The sequence below is a fragment of the Camellia sinensis genome, chromosome 7 (genome assembly GCF_055761805.1).
Source record: "Camellia sinensis isolate YWXY chromosome 7, ASM5576180v1, whole genome shotgun sequence".
NCBI classification, from domain to species: Eukaryota; Viridiplantae; Streptophyta; class Magnoliopsida; order Ericales; family Theaceae; genus Camellia; species Camellia sinensis.
Genome location: NC_138967.1, coordinates 55,383,679 through 55,406,434, shown reverse-complemented (window position 1 = coordinate 55,406,434; position 22,756 = coordinate 55,383,679). Strand labels below are relative to the sequence as shown.

Below are 22,756 nucleotides of genomic sequence, written 5' to 3'. Positions count from 1 at the left end.
GTGATTTGCTATTACAAAATCTGAGATTTCATGCTATGAGTTCAAAAACATGGACCTGGGTACCCATATTCAAGGATCTAGTGAGAACAAACATAAAAACACGAAACTTAATGCAAACTTTCAGATCAATCAAGACCTTTCTTTCAAGAACACATGAATCACCATTTTCTTTTTCTAAAACCAACTTTAAATCGATGCATGACATGCAAAACGGGTTCGATCATGCAATGCAGCTAGATGATCAATAAGAATGACAAGAGTAGATCAAGAATCTAACCTCAATACGCGAATCTAATGGTTTGATCTCTAGGAATCAAGCTCGAAACTCACTCTCTCACTCTAAACTACTTCTTCTTCTTCTTCTTCTTCTTCTAGAGCTTCTCTTTCCTCACAAACAAAGACATATAGCAAATGATGCATTTCTAAGTCTGCTGGCTGACTTAACCCTCTACAGAGGCACGTGGCAGCGGCTGGTTGGTGCTACACAGAAAGGTGGCTGAGTGACAAGACAAAACCATGACAAAGTGTGCTCAACAAGCAAGACGGCATGGGCACTCTGGCGAGTAATGATCTCGGCTAAGAACAAGACATCGGCAGGTAGGGAACAATGACCTCGGCTAGGAAGGACAACACTTGACTAAGCTGTGCCACACCTTGGCCTAGATGTGCCACACCTCGGTCTAGGTCATACCTCTCCGGGATAAGATCACTTTGGTGCAAAGGTAACATCTCGGCCTAGATAATTCACACCTCGGCCTTGGTGATGAACACCTCGGCCTAGATAATGACATCTCGGCCAGTATGTCAAAGCGAAGGTAAAGGTCAAACAAAGTGGTTCCAAGGAAGTTCTAGACTAAAGACGCCCTCGGCTAAACTCACACCAAGCAGGGTACAAAACATGCTGTAACACTTAAACGAACAAGGACCAGACTCGAAATGCGAGTTTACAAGACAGAATCACATGAATGCATATAAGTATGGTTAGGATAGCGTGAGGATTATTACAAAAAGCGTGTGACATTATCAATTTATGTTAAAAGGATGGTTTTAAAAACTGGACCGGATCGGCCGGTTCAACCGGTTGAACCGCCGACCGATTGAAGTTCCGGTCCGAGTGCATCCACTAAACCGGTCATAGTGGAAAACAGGCCTATTTTGAGTGAACCGAAAAAACCGGCGGTTGAACCGCCGAACCGGTTGACCCGGTTCCGGTTCACTGGGTTGATGAAACGATTTTTTTGTATTTTTTTTATTCTTTCTTTCTTATTATATATATATTTATATTATATTATATATATAATAAAATTTTTATTGGAAACTCTCTTTTAAGGGTCTCCTCTTGTGAGAAATCCCATTGAGAGCTTCAAATTATTGTGAAAGCCTCTATCTATTTATAAGAAAAAAATTCTTTCAAAAAAAACTCAAGAAATCTATGTGGGATTCAATCAAATTTATTGAAGGGAAACTTAAAATTTTGATATCCTTCCAAAATTTTTGCTCTTCTTTCAATCAAATTATTTGAATTAAAATCATATGAAGGGAATATTGAATATTTGATTTCTTCTTCCAAAATTAAAATTAATAATATTTTTAAATATATTTTTATATTTTTTAATAAAAAAAGTATTAAGAGAAATATTTAAGATTATTAAAATTTTTAATTTATAATTTTATTACTTATATTTTTATTTAAATATAATTTTAATATATTTATGACGTCACGGTTCGATTCTGGTTCAACCTGACGGTTGAACCGGTGACCCGTCCACCCGATCATTTTTCCAGTTCACTCACCGGTCCGATATTTAAAACATTGGTTAAAAGGACTAACGGATGAGCGTGGTTTGAGAATTTTATTGTTTTAGTTAGTTTTTTTAGTTGTTTTATCTTGGTTATAAAGTTGTTTTTGAATAATAATTGGCTTCTTTTTTTTTTTGGTAGTTAATTTGATAGTTGTGATAGAAAAAGTGAAATGAGTATGGTTTGAATGTGACATTTTATTTTATTGTCTATTTTAGCCAATTTTATCTTGATTGATTATTTTAACTAAAAAAACTACTAAACCCAAGATCCCAAACACGTTTGCGCTTAGTAGATTCATTTTTGGACAGATTTTAGTGATCCCAACTGTTTACTTTTTAAGACTCGTTAAGAAAAATATTTATGCAAAAAATCAAGATGATTGAATATTGGTAGTTATATATTTTAATTATATTTGTTATAGAAAAATGGACAACAAATATAATTTCAAAAATGATTATTTATTTTTTTGTAAAATAAATTTGATTAAAATATATAATTATCGATGTTCGATCATCTTAATTTTTTATAAAAATATTTTACTCAACGTGTCCTAACAAATGAACGGTCCAAATCAACGAAATCGGTCCAAAAAATGGGTTTACCAAATCTAAACGCTCTTTCAAGTTGAAATGACCAACTTGAGAGAAGCTAAACCCATAACCTTATAATAATTTCAAAAATAAGAGAGGTTAGTATTATTATTGAAACTATAGGGGAGTTTGTGTAATTATGCCAAATTTTAGAGGAGGTAAATGTAATTTGCCTAAATATATTTGAAAAATGAAAAATGAATAAATGTTATTTTCTCACACTGTCCCTTAATTTTTTTTTCGCACTTTAGTCCTTCATCTTTTAAATTTGTTTGATTTACTTCAAAAGTTAACTTATATTCCAAATTAGACAGAAAATGACACATTAATAGCTATGTAGCATAAAAATGTTTTATCAATATAATTCACACCTTTAATACAAACTCAAACATCAATATAATAATATATTTTTTTATGTCACGTAGCAATTAATGTGACATTTTTTTTTGAAATTTTGACAAAAAATTGATTTTAGAAAATAAAAGATGAAAATGAAAAAATGGCCAAGCATAAAAAAGAACAAAATATAATTTACTGTAAAAAAATTATTGTATAACTCTAATTCATTTGATATATGAACCTTACAATATATAAATTAAATTTAAATTACACAATAATTTTCTTAGGATCCAGTTTACTTTCAGTTAGAGATCAAGATTGAACCCAACAATTGGCATAGTGGGCTTATTTTGGATCTTGTTTCGATTATTTAAGCCGTTTACATTTTAGAATTCGTCGAGTATATTATCCATACAAAAAATCAAATCGATCAAATAACAGTAACTACAGTTTTAGAGTTCGTTAAGTATTTCATCCTTATAAAAAAATCATGTTGATCGGATATTAATAACCACCTGATCAGATCACATTTGTATAAATAATTTATTTTAAAAATTATACTTACTATTGATATAAATATAATCTAATTAAGTAATTATCGATATCCAATTAATATAATTTTTTTATAAAAATAAAATACTCAACAAATATAATTTAAATTATTAATACTAAAGTCATAATAGACGACAGAAATTTAACAGCATCCTCCAATTCGATTTGGATACATTTATAGTAGGGTGTACACTTTTCCATCACAGTGAAATGTGGTGATTATTGAATCCTGCTTAAAAAATGTGGTGATTATTGAATCCAAAATCACTCATCGATCTCTTTTAAACACCTCTCCTCCTCCGTCACCTTGCACTTCCACACGCGCGCGCACACACTCTCTCTCTCTCTCTCTCTCTCTGTGCAACACTGCGACAATGGATCCCGTGAACGTTTGGGGCAACACCCCTCTCGAAACCATGGATCCGGAGATCCACGACCTCATCGAGAAGGAAAAGCGTCGTCAGAGCCGAGGAATTGAGCTCATTGCCTCAGAAAACTTCACTTCCTTCGCCGTCATCGAAGCTCTCGGCAGCGCACTTACCAACAAGTACTCCGAAGGCATGCCCGGCAATCGATACTACGGTGGCAACGAATTCATCGACGAGATCGAGAATCTCTGCGCCAGCCGAGCCCTCAAAGCCTATCGTCTCGAACCCACCAAATGGGGTGTCAATGTTCAACCATACTCAGGTAGTCCCGCCAATTTCGCAGCCTACACGGCTGTTCTCAACCCCCATGATCGGATCATGGGCCTGGATTTGCCTTCTGGTGGTCATTTGACTCATGGGTATTACACCTCTGGTGGGAAGAAGATCTCTGCCACCTCGATTTACTTCGAGAGTTTGCCTTACAAGGTGGATTCAAGTACTGGGTATATTGATTATGATAAGTTGGAAGAGAAAGCAATGGATTTTAGACCCAAATTGATCATTTGTGGTGGGAGTGCGTACCCGAGAGATTGGGATTATGGGAGGTTTAGATCGGTTGCTGATAAGATTGGGGCGTTGTTGCTTTGTGATATGGCTCACATTAGTGGCCTTGTTGCTGCTCAGGTACATTTTTTTTTTCTTCTCTGGTTTGGATGAGGCTGAATTGTGGAGTTTTGATCTGGGTTTTGTGTATTTGTCTTGCTGTTGTGATGTGGGTGTGGTTGATTTAGCTCCATTATGTAGATCTGACTTTCACTATGGAAAATGTTTAAGACCCACGAAACCTCTCGCAATTTGATCTACAAGGATGTGGCAGGATAATATGAATTTTTGATTTATCATATATTCAATTGTGTAGGCCCTACCTCTCTTGCCAATCCATTGTGGGTAAATTTAGGATCCAAATTGTGTGTCTCTAGCATTTCTTTTCTCCATCTCAGCCTACTCGTATTTATGGAAATAGAGTTTGCTTTAAGTTGCTTTATAGGAGTGTCTAAATCTAGGATGGGTAACTATCAGGCCCCGTTCGTATTTGGGTTAAACAGATGAGAGGGGATTAGGATGGAGAGTTATTTAGAGTTGTGTTTGTTTGTAGAGTTGGGGAGGAGATTAGGATGATGGAGGTGATATAGATGGAGGTTGGAAGGGGGATTGAGATGGAGGTGGAGATGGTATTAGAAAAATAGTGAAGGGATTAGAAATTTTTTTATTTTTTTTATTTTTTATATAGTGGGAATTTTTTTTTAAATATTAATGTTTAATTTTTTATATATTTTTATTTGTTTTATTATTTTATATAAAAATAATTTAATAATTCCTACACTAACCACTATCGTCAAAACAAACACAATTTTACTTAATTCCCTCACTATCAATCCCCTCAATAACAATTTCCTCACTATTAATCCCCTCATTATAAATCCTCTTCACTCTACCTCTGAAAACAAACGGGGCCTCAGATTTAGGAGACAGCATAGATGCGCATACTTTGTTTTTTACAAAATTTATTGTCTTTTTTTTTTTTTTTTTTTTACAATTAAGCCGCATCTTTTTCTTTCTAGTTTTGGGATTGAAGAGTTAAATTTGTGCTTAATGATATCTGACATTACTGGATCAGTGCTAATTAATCATTTCAATGCAAATTCTAAAGACTATCCTAATATCTGCATTTTCAAAAAAAGTTCTCAAAAATTACCATGCACATATCTAGAATTTGTACATCCAAAATTATCCCAAAAGTGAGGTGTATAGTGTAGATTTAAAGTTGGTGTTTTTTGAGCAATTTTCTTGTGTATGTAGCATTTCTTCTTGTTTCTTTTTTACTCATTTATTAATTTTGACTTTTTATGGGTTTTAGCCTCTTCACTGTTGAGATCTTTTGGATCCAGGTGGTCTGTTATAACTGTTAAATTAACATCTCTTTTCCATGTGTGTAGGAAGCTGCTGATCCCTTTGAGTTCTGTGACATAGTCACAACCACAACCCACAAGAGCCTGAGGGGCCCTAGGGCTGGTATGATCTTCTACCGCAAGGGTCCTAAACCAGCCAAGAAAGGCCAGCCAGAAGGCGCAGTTTATGACTTTGAAGACAAGATCAATTTTTCTGTTTTCCCAGCCCTCCAGGGTGGTCCTCACAATCACCAGATTGGTGCTTTGGCTGTTGCTCTGAAACAGGCCATGTCTCCTGGGTTCAAGGTATATGCTAAGCAAGTCAGGGCCAATGCAGTTGCCCTTGGAAACTACTTGATGAGCAAAAACTACAATCTCGTGACGGGAGGGACTGAGAACCACCTTGTTCTATGGGATCTTCGCCCTTTAGGATTGACCGGTAAAATGACTGAATACAACATTTTTTTTACAAAATAATATTTTTCCCCCTAATTGAAGCATCTAATTATGTGTTGCTATTGTTGCAGGCAATAAGGTTGAGAAGCTTTGTGACCTATGCAACATAACTGTGAACAAGAATGCTGTGTTTGGTGACAGTAGTGCCTTGTCCCCTGGAGGGGTACGAATTGGTAAGAACTGTTATTTGGAATGATAAATACTTTCTTGACTTTAAATTTTCATTATAACAGATAGATCCCTTATAGGAATACCTCAACTTCTAGAATGAGTAACTTCCACTGATTACTACAGAGCATTGTCTCCCAGTAAAATCAGGGTCACCGGCAGCAGGGAGGAGAGAGATGGATTTGAAAGTTCATTTTTTTTAAAAAAAATAATAAAATTAAGTAAATCTTCTGAATACGTGCTCAAACCCATTTACCCCATTAACTGAGATTATGTAGGCAAAATGGTTCTTATTCGACTTCTCTAGGCAAGTGGTCTGTGGATATTTCATTAGATAATTTGTTGTCAAAGTTGAATTTAAGTAATAATTGAAATGAAAGCTTAAAATTGCTTGCTTGTATCTAGGACTGTGAACGAACCAAGCTATTTGCGAGCTCGGTTCGGCTCAGTTCGTTAAGTAAATAAATCAGCTCGAGCTTGATTTTTAAACTTGTTTAGTAAACGAGCCGAACTTGAATACAGTTGGCTTGTCTAGCTCGACTCATTTATCTTTATTTAAATTATAAAATAAATAATATTATTTATATATTAAATAATATAAAGATATGTCTAGATAATATCATAAATATATGATCTATATGTTAAATATTATAAATAATATTTTTATTTAAATATATTATTTATATATTTAAATAATGTAAATAATAGTAAAAAAAATTATTATTATTGAGCTTCGAGCTGAGCCTGAGCGTGACTAATATTAATGAGTCGAGCCGAGTTCGAGCTGATTAATCGAGCTTGATAAACAAATGACCTGTGCCCAAACCCTGCAAAGCTCGGCCTGACTAGGTTTGTTTGCAACCTATATGTATCTCACTAAAACAGATACAGATTTACTGTGATGCACATGTTTGTTAAGTAATGTAGTGTCTCGATTGTTTTTGTGAAAAAGTTTATCCCTTTCCGATTTATTTAGACTGTCCAAATTATTATTTGTTTTCTGCTGAAATATGGATTTGGTAAACACGTAGTTGGACATTGTAGTTTTTGCAAGTGATGTGAGTTTGTGTTCACAGGTACTCCGGCTATGACTTCAAGAGGGTTGGTTGAGAAGGACTTTGAGCAGATTGCAGAGTTTCTCCATCGTGCTGTGACAGTCACTTTGAAGATCCAAAAGGAGCATGGAAAGCTCTTGAAGGACTTCAACAAGGGTCTGGTGAACAACAAAGATATAGAGGAACTCAAGGCTGATGTCGAGAAATTCGCATCCTCATTTGAGATGCCCGGCTTCTTAATGTCCGAGATGAAGTACAAGGATTAGGTTCAAAAGCTTAATATGATTTTTTTTTTCCTCATCAATTTCTTTCTGGTGTTTGAATCATAAAATTTTCTTCTGAAGTATAATCTTCATTCGAAGTCTACTTGGAAGAAAAATAATGTTTGATTTCTTGATCCTTGGGTTTTTACAATATGGTAGGGTAGTAAATTTTATTTTGTTTAATCAAAAGTTGTAGTTGGTATCAGGTTATGAGAATTTGAGAGTAACCATCCTCTAAACAACTTGATGTACTACTGCTTTCATTTCTTTGAATACTTATAAAAAAATAAATTACATTTTTTAATAAGATTCTCCTACTTTACTTTTCTTTCGTCTTTTGATTTTTGTTGTGGGTTTAATGTAGTGGTGAAAGTTGACATATTGGATCATGGAAGTTCGACTGTTCAAGAATATGGGAAATTCTATTTTCACCATCCTGATAACCTCAGTCAACACATTTAATGAAATATTAGATTAATGACAATTATATCCTAAATAAAAATTATCATAATAGCCATTGATCAACACTTTTAATATTATATATACAAATTCTCTATACACATCTTTTAGAAATAAAAATATCTCAATATACACTTTTTGAAACAAAAAAATTAAATCCTAATTTTTCTTTTGTAGTCCCTTTGCTTCTTACACACTCTCTACTCCTCTCTGTTATTTGCAAACAAAACATCTCTTCTATTGCTTTAATCTTTAAGTTTATACTCAATTATTAACATCGTTTAATTATTAGTTCAATAATTTTTTTATTTGATTTTGATATGGAAGAGTTGCAAACCTATGACAGTTCAAACTCAAGCAATGGTGACAGCAAAATCAGTATTGATGTTTTTATTTATTTGTTTTTTTGCGGTTTTTAGTCGGCAACGCAGGTGCGAATTTGTTAAATTAATTCGGTAGTAAAATACCGAAATAATATGAATAGTTCGTTACTAGGATTACGATTTTTTAAATTTATTTTGGCATTAGTGTACCAAATAAAATCAATATTTTCGGTAGTAGAATTCCGAAGTTTGTTATTATTTTCGATTTTCAATGGCCGAATTTTTTTATTTATTTCGGCTCTGTAGAACCGAATTAAAATTTTCCCCCTCCTCTGCAAATGGTATGCACTGAAGAACCTGAGATTTGATCGGATATTATGGTGGATTGTACTAGTCATTTTACAGCTAAACAGGTAATTTTTAATATAAAATTTATAAGTTCATAAATTTGTATTAGTTAGTTTGTTTAGTTTGTTATTATGAAAGTTATGTGACATCATATATAGGTTTTCGACAACAAAGATGAATTGCTCACTTGGGTACGAGACATTGGAAGGATAAATGGCTTTGTTATTATTATAAGGATGTCGGACTATGGTGGCGGTCGTAAGAGACCAAGAATTTATCTTGCTTGTGAGCGGAGTGGAAAGTATAGATTGCGTAAAAAGTTGAAAGATGGCCCAAAAGATTTATTGAGACAAACTGGTACGAAGAAGTGCGAATGTCCATTTGATTTGAGGGCATTCAAGTTGAAAACAAATGATGAATGGACATTGAATGTAGTTTGCGGGCTGCATAATCATCCAGCTGCGGAGCATCTCCAAGGACATTCATATGCAGGGAGATTGTTAGCTAATGAAAAGTCGTTGTTAGTTGATATGTCAAAGAGCCTAGTAAGACCAAAAGAGATACTCATTACACTCAAACAGAGGGATGCCCTTAATATGAGCACAATGCAGACAGTTTACAATGTACGACATCGATGTAGGGTTCTACAGAAAGCTGGTAGATCTCAGATGCAACAACTGCTGGGTGAATTAGCGAAACATAAGTACATTGAGCGTCATCAAGGTGAGGAAGGCTCTATGACTGTCACGGACTTGTTTTGGGCACATCCAGTGAGTTTGGATTTGCTTCGTACATTCCCTCGTGTGTTGATTATGGATTGCACATATAAGACGAATAGATATCGACTTTCTCTTCTTGAAATTGTGGGAGTAACATTAACTCATATGATATTCTCCGTGGCTATCTCATACTTGCAAACTGAGCGGGTTGATAATTATGCATGGGCGTTACAAACATTGCGTGATCTTATGGACGACAGTGTTTTACCTGAAGTCATTGTCACAGACATAGAGCTTGTTTTGATGAATGCCATTGACAACACCTTTCCGAATGCTCGACATTTGTTATGTCGTTGGCATATTAATAAGAATGTATTGACAAAATACAAGAAAATGTTTGAAACAAAAGAAAAATGGGACAAGTTTAACACTGCATGGAACTACTTGATATTGTCATCGACTGAAGAGGAATACAATGATCACCTTGCAACACTACATAAGGATTTCAGTAACTATCCGGAGGCAATCAAATATGTTACTGTGAGTTGGTTGAATCCGTATCAAGAAAAATTTATTGCGGTACATACAGACATGTGTATGCATTTTGGCAATGTTACAACCAATCAGTAATATTTGTTTTTTTTTTTTTTAATTTATTATAAATCATATTGTTATTTTTAATTATTATGCTTGACTATTTTGGTTTACATCCATATGAACAGGGTTGAGAGTGCTCATGCTAGATTGAAGAGGCAATTAGGTTCAAGTCAAACGACATTTGAGGTTTCATTTGAAAAAATACATTGTCTACTTGAGTTGCAGCACATTCAAGTTAAAGCATCATTCGAGAAGAGTTTGACAACTGTACAATATCAATTCAAACCTTCTCAATTCAGAGAGCTCCGGGATAATGTGTCTATTTGTGCATTGGAGTACGTGTTAGCAGAGAGTAAGAGAGCAAATTCAGTTGGAATTGATGTTGCAACATGTGGGTGTGTTCTAAGGCGCACACATGGTTTACCTTGTGCTCACGAGATTGTAGATTACATGAGACAAGGCCGTCCTATTCCACTAAGTAGCATACATGTACATTGGACGCGCCTTATTATATGTGTGCATAATCTGAAGGAACAAAAGTTGGAATTGACTTGTATCCCAGAACTTGAGTTGATTTTAAAGCGGTTCGAAGAGTCTGATATTGCCACGCAATTGGATATGTTGAAGAAGTTGAGGGAAATTGTAAATCCAGCGAGCACTTTTCTTATTGAGCCCGATGTGAAACATAATCCACGTCGAGGACATAAGAAAATTGATATATCTTGTCGTCGTGACCCGTGTGCATTTGAGTTGGTTGACGATGAGCATGATAGCCAGAGCACATTAGCTTCCAGTCAGTCAAAGAAAAAGAGAGCTTCAAAAGTGCATGAGAAGAAGCGAAATGTGAAGACAAAGACATATCGTACAAGAACAAGTTTACTGAGTGCATATGCTGCTGACTTCCCGCCTATGTTAATACCATTCATAAAGTTGATGAAGGATGTAGATGGTTATTGCAGGTTTACTTGGTCTTGGAGAGAATGACTGGGTGCAAGTTAGGCGTGATCTGCTACTTGAATTGAATAATCACAGAGATCAATACGTCGTACTATATGGGTTGCATGAGAGGGTTAAGGAGCTGACACACATCCTTTCATATTTTGAAAATTGTCTAGGCTTTGATCGTTGGATGACTATGCCTGACATGGGGCATCTTATTACATCATTTTATAATGTAGTCTTGTACCACTTGTCATTGCAACAGTGTCTCACTTTCTTACCTTTGAGATCGCTGCCGGTAACCGTAGCTGATCGTCGCGAGATTGCCATTGGATTTGTCAATGGAAATCATTTTGTGCAGGTATAAGTTATGGAAATAACCAAACATTGTTGTCTAATATTTGTGTAATTACAAATTTTATGTATTTGGTAAAGATATGTAATTTTTTGGATGTACGTGCAGGTATTTTTGGAAGCCGGTCATCCAGTTCCTCCCATTGTCGTGCTTTGGCGAGTTCACCATCACCCTTGTGCGTCAGAATGGGAGAATGCATATGTTAGCCACGTTCAAAAATTCAAAGACAACATAGGACCTAATGTAGCTACTCGAGACACATTTGATGTAGTTGACATAGATTGAGGTATTACAGAGTAGTAATGAGAGGGTTAAGACATTAGTTTTTATGATTTACTAGTATAGAGTAACGAGGTAGATAGCATTTTGCCATTGGATTTTGTAATGGTCAGTTTTGTTTTAAAAAATAGAATATTATATGCGTTATAGTTCTCTAATTTATGGAATGGATGTCATATTATTTTTACATTGTCTGAACACAAAACGTAATGAAAATAATATTAACCAAGTGCAATTGCTGTTAAAATGCCATTGGATTAAACAAGTATGTAAATAAAATATATATATACTAAATAGTAGTTCAATCTATCCACACCATCACGAACGACATGTGTGCTTGTACATAATCCAAAAGATACATAATTCGAAGATAATAATAATATTTGTCTCCTTATACATCTACCAACATCATCAGAAACTACTTGTGCTAACATTATGAACTACTATTAACTACGTGACCGGCGAGTCTAATGTGCTCCAAAACGATGTGCAGTGGAAGAGCTGGGTGCAGACCGACCCTGAGTGGATGTGCTGGGCACAGCTTCACTAATGTGCTGATCTTGAAGAAGTTGTTCGATTGTATCAATCGCGTAGTAAAGCCTATCAGGATGTTGAACACTGTCCTCATAGCCAGCCTCAATGAAAGGATGAGTAATTTGATGTATCTGTGACATACGCTGCATTACGAGAACAAATATAACATTATGTACAAACTTGTAACAGTTTACATAAATAATTTGCAATCTAAATGAAAGACAGGATACTTGTGCGTCTTGACTAGGGTACTGATAATGATGGATATTCGGATCCACTTGAGAACGACGCGCTGGGTTTTGTACGTACATATGAGTAATGGTTTGGTACTAATCCATGTAACCAGGAACACAATCCCAAGGTTGTCGTACCGGTGTACTCCTCCTCCGATTAGATAACACATGGTTGTCCCATGCCTCCCAAATGATGTCCAAGTATGCATACATAACATTGTAGCGTGGAGCTGTGGCTCCTCGAGAAGCACGCATAGGGCTAAGTGGTGGATTAGGGATTGTCTGCACTCTGCCAAACTGTCTCAACACTCTATCAGGGTGATATGGTTCAACTACTTCCAAACACTTTAGGCAACTGTGGTAGAATGTAACTGGATGACATGGATGGACATCTCTGCAACTCTGGTACGGGTCCCAAATAACCTACAAACAATAAAAACTGTAAGATATGACAACTGTAAATTTTGTATAATATAGAGTTTCAAATTTTGAAGGACTTTTCAACTTACATCATGTACACCCAACCTATCAAGCTCCTCTCGAAAAGCCTGCAACTGTGTCTCTTCACCACACTCTCTCCGAGAAGTCCAACGGTAAACATGTGGCATGTCTCGAGTGTAATTCATATTCAAGTGTGGTCGGAATCCATGAAAGTGCTCATAAATCCATCCCTCAAGGAGTGTCATGTAACCGTCTATTTGTTTCACGTCGGACCTGTTAGCGTACCCCAACTGTCTATATAAGTATGCCAATGCAGCAGCACCCCAAGCATATGAAGATACAGTCGTCAAATCAGACAACAAACTCAAATAAACAACGGGGACCCTAGTACAAGTCTTGTCACTGAAAAGTGTACAACCCAACAAAAATAGCAAGTATGCTCTACCTGCACATGCAATTCTTTCCCTTGAATCATTGTCTGTGACATTATGAAAGTGTGCCCTCAACCACTCAAGCCTCACTGAATTGCCTCCAACAGTAGACATCTCATGTCTGACTTCTTGCTCATCAATTTCCAAGGTATTAACTACTAATGTAATAGCCCGCCTTTCTGACAACTTACACACGCTAATAGATTTGCCTACAATGGGAAGCCCTAGGATAGTGGCGACATCGTCCAATGTGATAGTCATCTCTCCAACAGTCAAATGGAAGGTGTTTGTCTCTGGTTGCCATTTCTCAACAAACTAGACACTACAATTTTATTGACAAAGTGGTACGTGCAACGAGCTAATTGTGCAAGTCCTGACATCTCCACAATGTTTACAAATGTAGCGTTGTTTCCTTGTTCCCACCACGGCCACGAACGAATCTTAGATGAGTGATTATGACACTTTAAGGGCCCCCTTTCATCAGCACCATTCCAAATAGCTGCGGTAACATGACTTTTAAAACTTTTAAGGATTGATGGATCAGTTGGACCTCCCGGAACTGGCTGAGTAAGGATATCTTCATCAACAATGTCAGCATCATCACCAGTAGGGTCATCATCCATAGCAATATCATCCATAACTGGTGCACCATGTATAGGATCATCATCCATGGCAATGTGCATGTCATCATCATGCACTCGAGCACGTCCACGTCCACGTCTCTGACGTTCACTACGACCGACATCCATCTGCATAAGAAAAGTTGTTCTTATCAACCCAATATAATGAAACATAATAAGCACTCCCATAAAAGGATCACATCAATGTGGGTAATACGTAGCCTAGCCATGCCACCTTAATAAAATCTAATACGTAGTTATAGACCATTAAATTCACAATTTGGATGATGTGAAATTAACTCAAGCTTTTAATACTCTATATAATGCAATTGTTTTGTTCCGCTATTTAGCTAACAAAATTTATGAAGACCCAACTATTAAGCTAACAATATCATGTGAAAATACCAATACTGCACAGTTTTTTGTTTCTATTGTTATGCATTCAATTTGGGGGGAAAAAAAAGAAATACATAAACATACCCATAAAACAAAATTGTTGGAAAAGAACCTAAAGTAAAACAAATGTTGGTGGCCTATGTAACTTGGTTCTATATCCAAAAAAAAAAAAAAAAACAAAAACCCATTCGGCACTTCAGGACCGAACTTGCAAAAATATTTCAACAATCAAGTGCCGAAACTATTGTATTTATTCGGCATTAGGTCACTGAAAATATAGAATATATTCGGCAGTCAAACTACGGATTTATGTATTTGTTTCGGAATATGTTGGACGAAATTATACATAATATTCTGAAATCAAGTTCCGAATTAAACACATATATTCAGAAAGCCAGCGCCGAGGACTACACAGAACTTCCAACTATGGAAAACACTTACTTTCATGGCAATGGAGTGAAGAGAGATCCGAAAATTGTCAATCTAATAACAAAATGATAAATGTAATAATAAAATTGAAAGATTTCTTACCTTAAACAAGGTCAACAGTGTTTAGTAGATATTCAATGGAGCTCTTGAAATCTTTAATGGAGGTTAGGAAAGTGCAGATTATTTTTTTGGTTTCCTGTTTGAACTTCTTCTTCTTCCTTCCTGTTTGAAGTTGAAATGTAAATTGGGGTCACTTTGATCTTGACGCGCTGGGTTCAAAATACACACTTTAATTTTGAGGGTAAAGTGTGTGTACATATAAGTGAATGATTTATTTGTAATTTTAAGGATGTGGGTTGAGATAATTACTTAATAATTAAATTAATAGAGATGTGTATTGAGAAAAGATTTGCCCTGAGTTTATTAGGGTGGTGGAAATAGAATTTCCCCAAGAATATGTAATGGGTAAGGTAAAAAATATCATCAAAGGTTATATTGAACATGTTGGATCTTGGAGAACGAAACAAAGTAGAAGCTAAGGTTTTGTTTAGGTGAGTTCTTAAAATTTGTTTTTTGAAAAATTTTAAAATATAGTTTGGTAAAAAAAAATTTAAAAAATAAATTAACTCATTTTTTTCACAAATTTTATTACACTCAATTTCTCATTTCTCTCTTTACACTTCCCATAATATCAAACTTACACTCATCTTTACCCCTACCATTTCAAATCCTAATTCTATCTCACTCGCATTGTCGGCAGCCATAGCTGGTGCCAACAACTCCGGCAACCATTGTCAGCGCCTCATACCACCAAATTGCCACCCTACTCCTACCAACAACCCCTTTCTCCTTCTTGTGACCTCTTCTTCCAGCACCTTCCTTGCGACTGCCACGAACCAACCTCCGCGACCACTCTTCCCTACAAACTAGCCACACTCCTCATCATCTTCGACCAAACCCATCCTTGCCTTCGTCTTCTATTCCAACCCATCTCCCTGTTACAAGCCCTTTCCCCAATCTCCACTGTGACAAATTGCTTCCACTGTGACCACTGTAACGACTTGCCTCCATCATGACCCACACTGCCACCGTGCATTGAGAGAGAGAGAGAATTAGTGTTTTAGAGAAGAAAAAGAAGAAGACATGGAATATGAAGAGTGGGACAGAAAGAGGGATGGGAGTGGCACCGACGATAGAGGTAGTGGTAGTGGTCGAGGGACATGGTAGTGAAGAATGGACGAATTGAGAAATTAGGGTTAAGGTTCTAAGTATTTTTTGGTCATTTTAGACAAGGATTAGATTGTAAAAAAGGAAAATTTTGTACATTACATTGAGATAAAATGGCAATGTAAATTACGCCATTGAAAATCATATTCTAAAATTTGAAAGGACACAAACACTCTTTTGAGAGGGATGAAATGGGTGCATTGGGATGATTCGGGGTGTGTAGTGTGGAGTTGAACCTCTTCACATTAATAAAAATTCGGTGTGCAAAAAATTGATAGTTATAAATATGTAGATATGATTGGATTTTGTAATTGCAAAGAAAGTAAAAAGTATGACATTCACGCCAAGTACAGTATTTGCTTTATGATGATACAGTGTGTTCCAGATGGAACGGGTCGGACTGGTCCACGCTTCCCGAACCAATGCCCGAGGTACCAAGCCCACCCAAAGACCTACACAAGAGTTCAATGGGAAACGGGGAGTCCCCCAGCGAACCCTCCGACGAGCAAGTTAGAAAGAGAGGTGGAATGTGGAGATGGATTAGAGATAGAAAGCTTAACCTTCTTCTTGTCTTCGACATTTGCTTATATCCTTTGGTAATCATTTCGTTGTCCCTTCCGACTTGTCATCTTGGCCGAAAGTCGATGCTCTAGCTTGCCTTGTTCATGGTGAGGCCGTTCTGTCTCGACGGGGAGGGGTTATCGCAATAAATGCTATAAGGGACTTCATTAATGGCTGACGTGCAGTGCAATAACTTTGCAGGATCTTTGTCTACTTATGTGGCTTGTCCTTCTCTTGCCACGTGTTTAGAAGTCATTGGTTGTTGATGCCATGTTGAGTTCCAGCCATGTTGGGCTTCATTAATTGAATTATGTATTGGGCCCTAAGTGGTGGGTTTGGGTTGTTCATAGTGGGCTATAGCCTTTACGGGCTTACCCATGTCACTTTATATGGTAGTATATATTATGTTGGGTATACCTCTTTAGTAGAGTATGAGACGCAATTGGTTTATTAAAATATTTATTTTGGTTTAGTGTTGGTTATAACATATTTTTAATATATTATACCCAACTTTTGGATGCCCAATAGATATTTTATAATCAGTTTGATAGCAGCTAGAGTTTTGATAAAAAGCCCAAGAAATATTGTTTAATTTGTATGAGGTGTAGCGGCTGCCCTATTAATTGGTTTTTCCAAAGGTGCGCAGCCAAGGTTATGATTATCAGGTGAGATAATGCTCTTTCTTAGTGGGTTTTGTTCTTGAAGCATTGTTTAGAGCTTTGTTGACAACTTCGGCTCAGAAGTTGTTAGTTTGGATTCGTTATTTTGGATATTCTTCAACTCTGTTTCGAAGACAATTTATTCTTCTATTTGGTGAGGTCTTTCCTCTTGATTATTTGTGATTATTTGGAATTCACCTAAGGGTGATTTTGTGAGATCATTCGTGTCTCGTTTGTAATCGTTTGGAAACTATTGGTTGATAGTGAAATCGAATTTCGATCCCGTGGACACGCCTCACATTGAGGGAATCACGTAAAAATTCTTGTGTCGCTATTGATTTAATTTTTTCGCATTAGTTTTTATTTCTATTGATTGATTTTCTTGTGGGAAATTATATATTTTCCCTAACAACTGGTATCAGAGCTTACAATTTATTTGGGTTTTTTAATCTGTGTAAATCAATGGAGGGGAATGTGGGTCGTATGTCTAGCTTCAATGGAAGCAATTGGGTAACTTGGAAAACTAAAATGGAGGACCTATTATTTTGTGAAAATTTGTATGGGCCTATTGAGAGTGATAGTGGCAAACCCGATAGTATGAAAGATGATGAATGAAATAGGCTTAATCAAAAAGCCATTGGTGTTATCCGTCAATGGATTGATGACAGTGTGTTTCATCATGTTGCTACTGAAACTTCAGCACATGATTTATGAAAAAAATTAGAATGTCTTTATGACAAAAAATTAGCCATAAATAAAGCTTTTCTGTTTCGAAAGTTGGTTAATTTAAAATATAAAGATGGCAGCCCTATTCCGAAACATTTGAATGAAATAAAGAGTATTGTTAACCAACTTGCTTCTATGAAAATTATTTTTGATGATGAGTTGCAGGCTTTTATGCTATTTAGTTCTTTGCCCAAAAGTTGGGAGAATTTGGTTGTGACAGTTATTATTTCGGCACCCGATAATATTGTCACAATGAGCCAAGTCACTAATAGCTTGTTGAATGAAGAAACTAGAAGAAAATCAGCGTGTTCCTCTCATTCGGAAGCATTTGTTGTGAAAGGCCGACGCAAAACAAGGGGGATGAGTAAGACTCCTCATGGTTGTGATCAAAGCCGTGACAAATCAAAAGATAGTTCTTTTTCAAAGAAAGACATTGAATGTCATTATTGCAATGAAAAAGGGCACATGAAACGGGAATACCGAAAGCTCAAGAATAAGGAGAAAAGGCGTGACAAAAGTGTGGATAAGAAGTAAGAAGACACAACGGCGGTTACTACTGATGATCTCATGGTCGTTTGTGAAGATGATTGTATCAATTTTGTGGGCCAGAGAGCAATTGGGTGATTGATTCCGGTGCTTCTTTTCATGTGACTTCTCGAGTTGATTTCTTCACTACCTACACCAAAGAAGATTATGGTTGTGTTCGAATGGGTAATGAAGGTTTGTCCAAGATTATTGGCGTTGGTGATGCTTGCTTGGAAACAAATTTGGGTTGCGAGTTGTTGCTTAAAGATGTGAGACATGTTCCTGACATTCACCTCAATTTGATCTCTATCGGGAAGTTAGATGATGAAGGCTACAACAACAAATTTGGTGATGGAATATGGAAACTCACAAAAGGGTTCTTTGGTGGTGGGTAAGTGCAAGAAGACTCATACACTTTATTTGATGCAATGAAAAGTTTGTAAAGGTGTTGTCAATGCACTTGAAGATGATATTTTTACCGAATTGTGGCATAAGCGGCTTGGCCATATGAGTGAAAAACGGCTACAAGTTTTGTTCAAGAAAGAACTTCTACCCGGTTTGAAAGGTACACATTTAAAACTTATGTTCCTTGTTTGGCAGGTAAACAACATAGAGTTTCTTTTCATAAAAATGTTGCTTCTAGAAAAGAAAATGTTTTGGAGTTGATTTATTCGGATGTTTGTGGTCCTTTAAAAGTTAGAACACATAGAGTGGTGCACTTTATTTTGTTACTTTCAAACAGGGCATAAATTGAAGTGCATCTGAATAGACAATGGTGGTGAGTACATTGAGCCATTTGATGAGTATTGTCGTAGCCAAAGTATTCGGTATCAAAAGACAGTTAAGAAGACTCTTCAACAAAATGGCGTTGCCGAGAGGATGAACTGCACCATTGTGGAAAGAACAATGTGTCTACTTTCACATGCTAAATTTCCAAGATCCTTTTGGAGAGGCAATGAGGACAGCGGTTGACGTGATCAATTTGTCTCCTTCCTATCTTTTGAATGATAATGTTCCTGAAAGAGTTTGAACTGGTAAAAATGTGTCTTATGAGCACTTGAGAGTGTTTAGTTGCCGAGCTTTTGTTCACATTCCAAAGGATGAAAGGTCCAAGCTTGATAGCAAGTCAAGATAATGTATTTTTCTTGGCTATGGACGTAATGAATTTGGTTATAGATTGTGGGATCCAGTTGACAAGAAACTCATTCGAAGCCGCGATGTTGTATTTCTTGAAGACCAAACAATTGAAGACTTTGGCAAAGGTGATCAACTAGAGCCAAAAAGTAGTGATCTTATTGAAATGGATCCATCTCCTTCATCTTCGGTAGATGATGAAAATGGCGAAGATGTGCAGCCATCTATTGAAGATGTGGAGGATGATACTAATCCTAATGAACTTGAGTTAGAAATTGAGGAAGAAAATACAACTCAAGAGCCACCACCACAACTTGAGTTGAGGAAATCTACAAGGAACTGACAACCTTCAAGAAAGTATCCTTCTAATGAATTTGTGTTGATTTCCAATCAAGGGGAGCCCGAGAGCTACCAAGAAGCAATTGAGTATGCAAAGAAAGATGATTGGAAAAAGGTTATGGAAAAGGAGATGAATTCCTTTATTGAAAATCAAACTTATGATTTAGTGAAGTTACCTAAGGGGAAGAAAATTCTGAAAAATAAGTGGGGTTTCAAACTGAAGAATGATGACAAGAATTTGAGGTACAAAGCACGTTTTGTTGTGAAAGGCTTTGGGAAAAATGTATTGACTTTGATGAGATTTTCTCGCCAGTTGTGAAGATGTCTTCTATTTGGGTTGTACTTGGCATGGTTGCAAGTATGAACCTTGAAGTTGAAGAACTTGATGTGACGACCGCATTTCTTCATGGTGATCTTGAAGAAGAAATTTACATGGAGCAACCGAAGGGTTTTGTGGAGAAAGGGAAAGAGAAATTTGTTTGCAAATTGAAGAAAAGTTTGTATGGCCTCAAGCAAGCCCCGTGGCAATGGTACAAAAAATTTGACTATTTCATGATGAATAATGATTTTTCTAAAACCACTTCGGACCATTATGTGTTTGTGAAAAAATTTCCGGATGGCAAATTTATTATTCTTTTGATTTATATTGATGACATGTTAATCGTGGGTCAAGATTATACTATGATTAACAGGTTGAATTTGGAGTTGAGCAAGTCTTTTGCTATGAAAGATTTGGGACTAGCAAAGCAAATGCTTGGTATGAAAATTATTAGAAATTTGGCGCCCATATGACATGACCCATGACCCTTTTAAACTTATTCATGTAAATTTGAATTTGAATTCAAAAACTATTTGGATAACTCACTCTTGATATCTATATCTATCATATCAATTGATATGGATAGATGTGATACTCAGCCTATATATCTGATACATTATATGGGATATGGGATGTATCGAATAACGAATGATTTTTCCCATATTGACTCTCTCCCATTAAAATAACGATCAAGCTTTTTGCACTGTGACTTGTGTGAGTGATACTCATATTGTGGTATCCCTCCACTGCTGGGTGTTCGATGTTCGTGGTTTGTGAAGCAAGTGATTCACCCACAAGGTTCTTTGCTTCAGGTTCTATCACCTAAGGTATGATCTGAAATTTTTACCCGCTGCGTTATACTTGATTTACATTGGTATCAGAGCATTAATGGGTATTTTCGTGCTTATTTTTATGCATTAAAATATGTGTATAATTTTATATGAATATATACACGATATATGCATGAAAATTAATAATTTTTTGAACTATCTCCGATCGACCTGAAATTTATATATGTTGTAATATATTTAATGTAGAACATATCTACAAAGTTTTATGAAAATTCAACGGTTAGATTTCAAGAAAAATGGAGACTCATTTTATATTTTCGAAACTTTACATACATGATGGTTTTACATGCTTTAATTTCAGTCTGCAAATCTTACATATTTAGAATCCCTGTTTCGAGACCTTCGAAACCATATATTATTTGTTAGATTTGGATTTATAATTGATGAGATACATCAAGCCCTAATATGGGTTCGTTTTAAACTTTTGATGGTTTAAGGAGGAAGATGAAGTGCAGGGTTTCTGCACTTCCACTCTTATTAGAGAGAGGGTGTAATACACCTCATCATTTATGTTCATTAAATGTCATTTTTGAGACCACAAATGTTTTTATTTTGGAAAATGGAGTCCGACAGTACCAAAATTGGACCAGAAAACACCCTAGAAGGCGGCGCGTGATCCACACATGCCATTTGACGACGTTAGCGCAGCTATGCGTCAGCTACAGCCCGCACGTGCCAGGCGCGCTTCGCACGCGTGCGCTGTCCGTGCTACACACGCCCGCACCGTGCGCTGCGCCGTGCGTCGAGCTGAGCCGCTCCGTTTTCTGCGCCGGCTTAGCTACTGGGTGCTAAGGCGCTGTTTGTTTGTTTTTTTTTTAAATTCTGAAGCGCGTTAAATGGTCATAAATAATTCGTCATAGCTTTGTTTTGAGCATGGTTGTTACTGTTGGACTTAGAATTGAATTTTTTATCTTCTGTAAAATTTTCAAAATTTTATGAAAATAAAAAATATTTTTCCTAAGATAATAATTAATTATTTCTATTTTAAAATGCTTCTGGTGTTGTATGACTAAGTTTATGGGGTTGAAATTTTTATTATAGATTACTGTAAAGGTTTACTATTTACTGGTATAATTGTTTCAGTTTACCAGATTCTGGAATATTTATTTATGATTTTATGTGTGTTTATTAGTTATTTAAAATTCTAGAAAATTTTCAGAAAATTTCAGAATGATGTACATTCTATTATGGCATAATCTGAATATTAAACACGGCATATTATTTTTTTTAAGGGTTTGTAATATGTTGTGATTAGAGAAGCATGATTAGTTTTATTTATTTATTTAAATTCCATTATTAAATGAATATAGCATGAGTTAATTGTAAATTTACATTAAAATGCTATTGTATGAAATTTATCATGCTTTGTACATGCCATAAGTAGGGGGAGGTTGAATTTTTTTTTTTTTTGACTTAAATTAAATTTAGATAATTGTCACTAGAGGCGTAAGAGATGATTACGAGCATAACAAATTTTCGATCTTGTGACATGTGTAATATTATCATTATTTAATTTAGATTCTTTTGCTACAAAATAATTTTTGCGTTGCTATCATTAATATCCCCTGCGCATTTGTTTACTTTGTATGTAGAAATGGTTGCCGAGACAGTGGTGGCAGACTTAATTAAGGGAGAGAAATTGGATGGCGACAATAATGACATATGGCGCCGTAAGATCCAATGTCTCCTCAATGAGCAAGAAGTGTTGACCACACTTAAACAAGTGATAGTTGAGTCTGAGCAGGGCAATACAGCTCAACATCGTCGTG

The 22,756-nt window shown here is 36.0% G+C and overlaps 2 protein-coding genes across 2 annotated transcripts; both read left to right on the top strand.

Annotated features, from left to right (window-relative positions):
• Window positions 1–3,410: 3,410 nt before the first annotated feature.
• LOC114274060 (serine hydroxymethyltransferase 4) lies at window positions 3,411–7,850 on the top strand. Its single transcript, XM_028215929.2, has 4 exons — window positions 3,411–4,336; window positions 5,650–6,040; window positions 6,129–6,230; window positions 7,302–7,850. Exons 1-4 carry the CDS (start codon window positions 3,659–3,661, stop codon window positions 7,544–7,546), a joined length of 1,416 nt encoding a protein of 471 aa, XP_028071730.2. The 5' UTR covers window positions 3,411–3,658; the 3' UTR covers window positions 7,547–7,850.
• An 852-nt stretch (window positions 7,851–8,702) lies between these two features.
• Window positions 8,703–11,568, top strand: LOC114274088 (PKS-NRPS hybrid synthetase cheA-like). Its single transcript, XM_082880741.1, has 5 exons — window positions 8,703–8,738; window positions 8,832–10,018; window positions 10,115–10,851; window positions 10,949–11,289; window positions 11,392–11,568. Exons 1-5 carry the CDS (start codon window positions 8,703–8,705, stop codon window positions 11,566–11,568), a joined length of 2,478 nt encoding a protein of 825 aa, XP_082736867.1.
• Window positions 11,569–22,756: the final 11,188 nt, after the last annotated feature.

Excerpts from the sequence above, each read along its gene's own strand:
- LOC114274088 (XM_082880741.1), top strand. The coding sequence starts at position 8,703 with ATGGTGGATTGTACTAGTCATTTTACAGCTAAACAG. Across the intron at positions 10,019-10,114 it reads GGCAATGTTACAACCAATCA|GGTTGAGAGTGCTCATGCTA; the intron begins GTAATATTTGTT and ends CCATATGAACAG. Across the intron at positions 11,290-11,391 it reads ATGGAAATCATTTTGTGCAG|GTATTTTTGGAAGCCGGTCA; the intron begins GTATAAGTTATG and ends ATGTACGTGCAG.
- LOC114274060 (XM_028215929.2), top strand. The coding sequence starts at position 3,659 with ATGGATCCCGTGAACGTTTGGGGCAACACCCCTCTCGAAACCATGGAT. Across the intron at positions 4,337-5,649 it reads GTGGCCTTGTTGCTGCTCAG|GAAGCTGCTGATCCCTTTGA; the intron begins GTACATTTTTTT and ends CCATGTGTGTAG. Across the intron at positions 6,231-7,301 it reads CCCTGGAGGGGTACGAATTG|GTACTCCGGCTATGACTTCA; the intron begins GTAAGAACTGTT and ends TTGTGTTCACAG.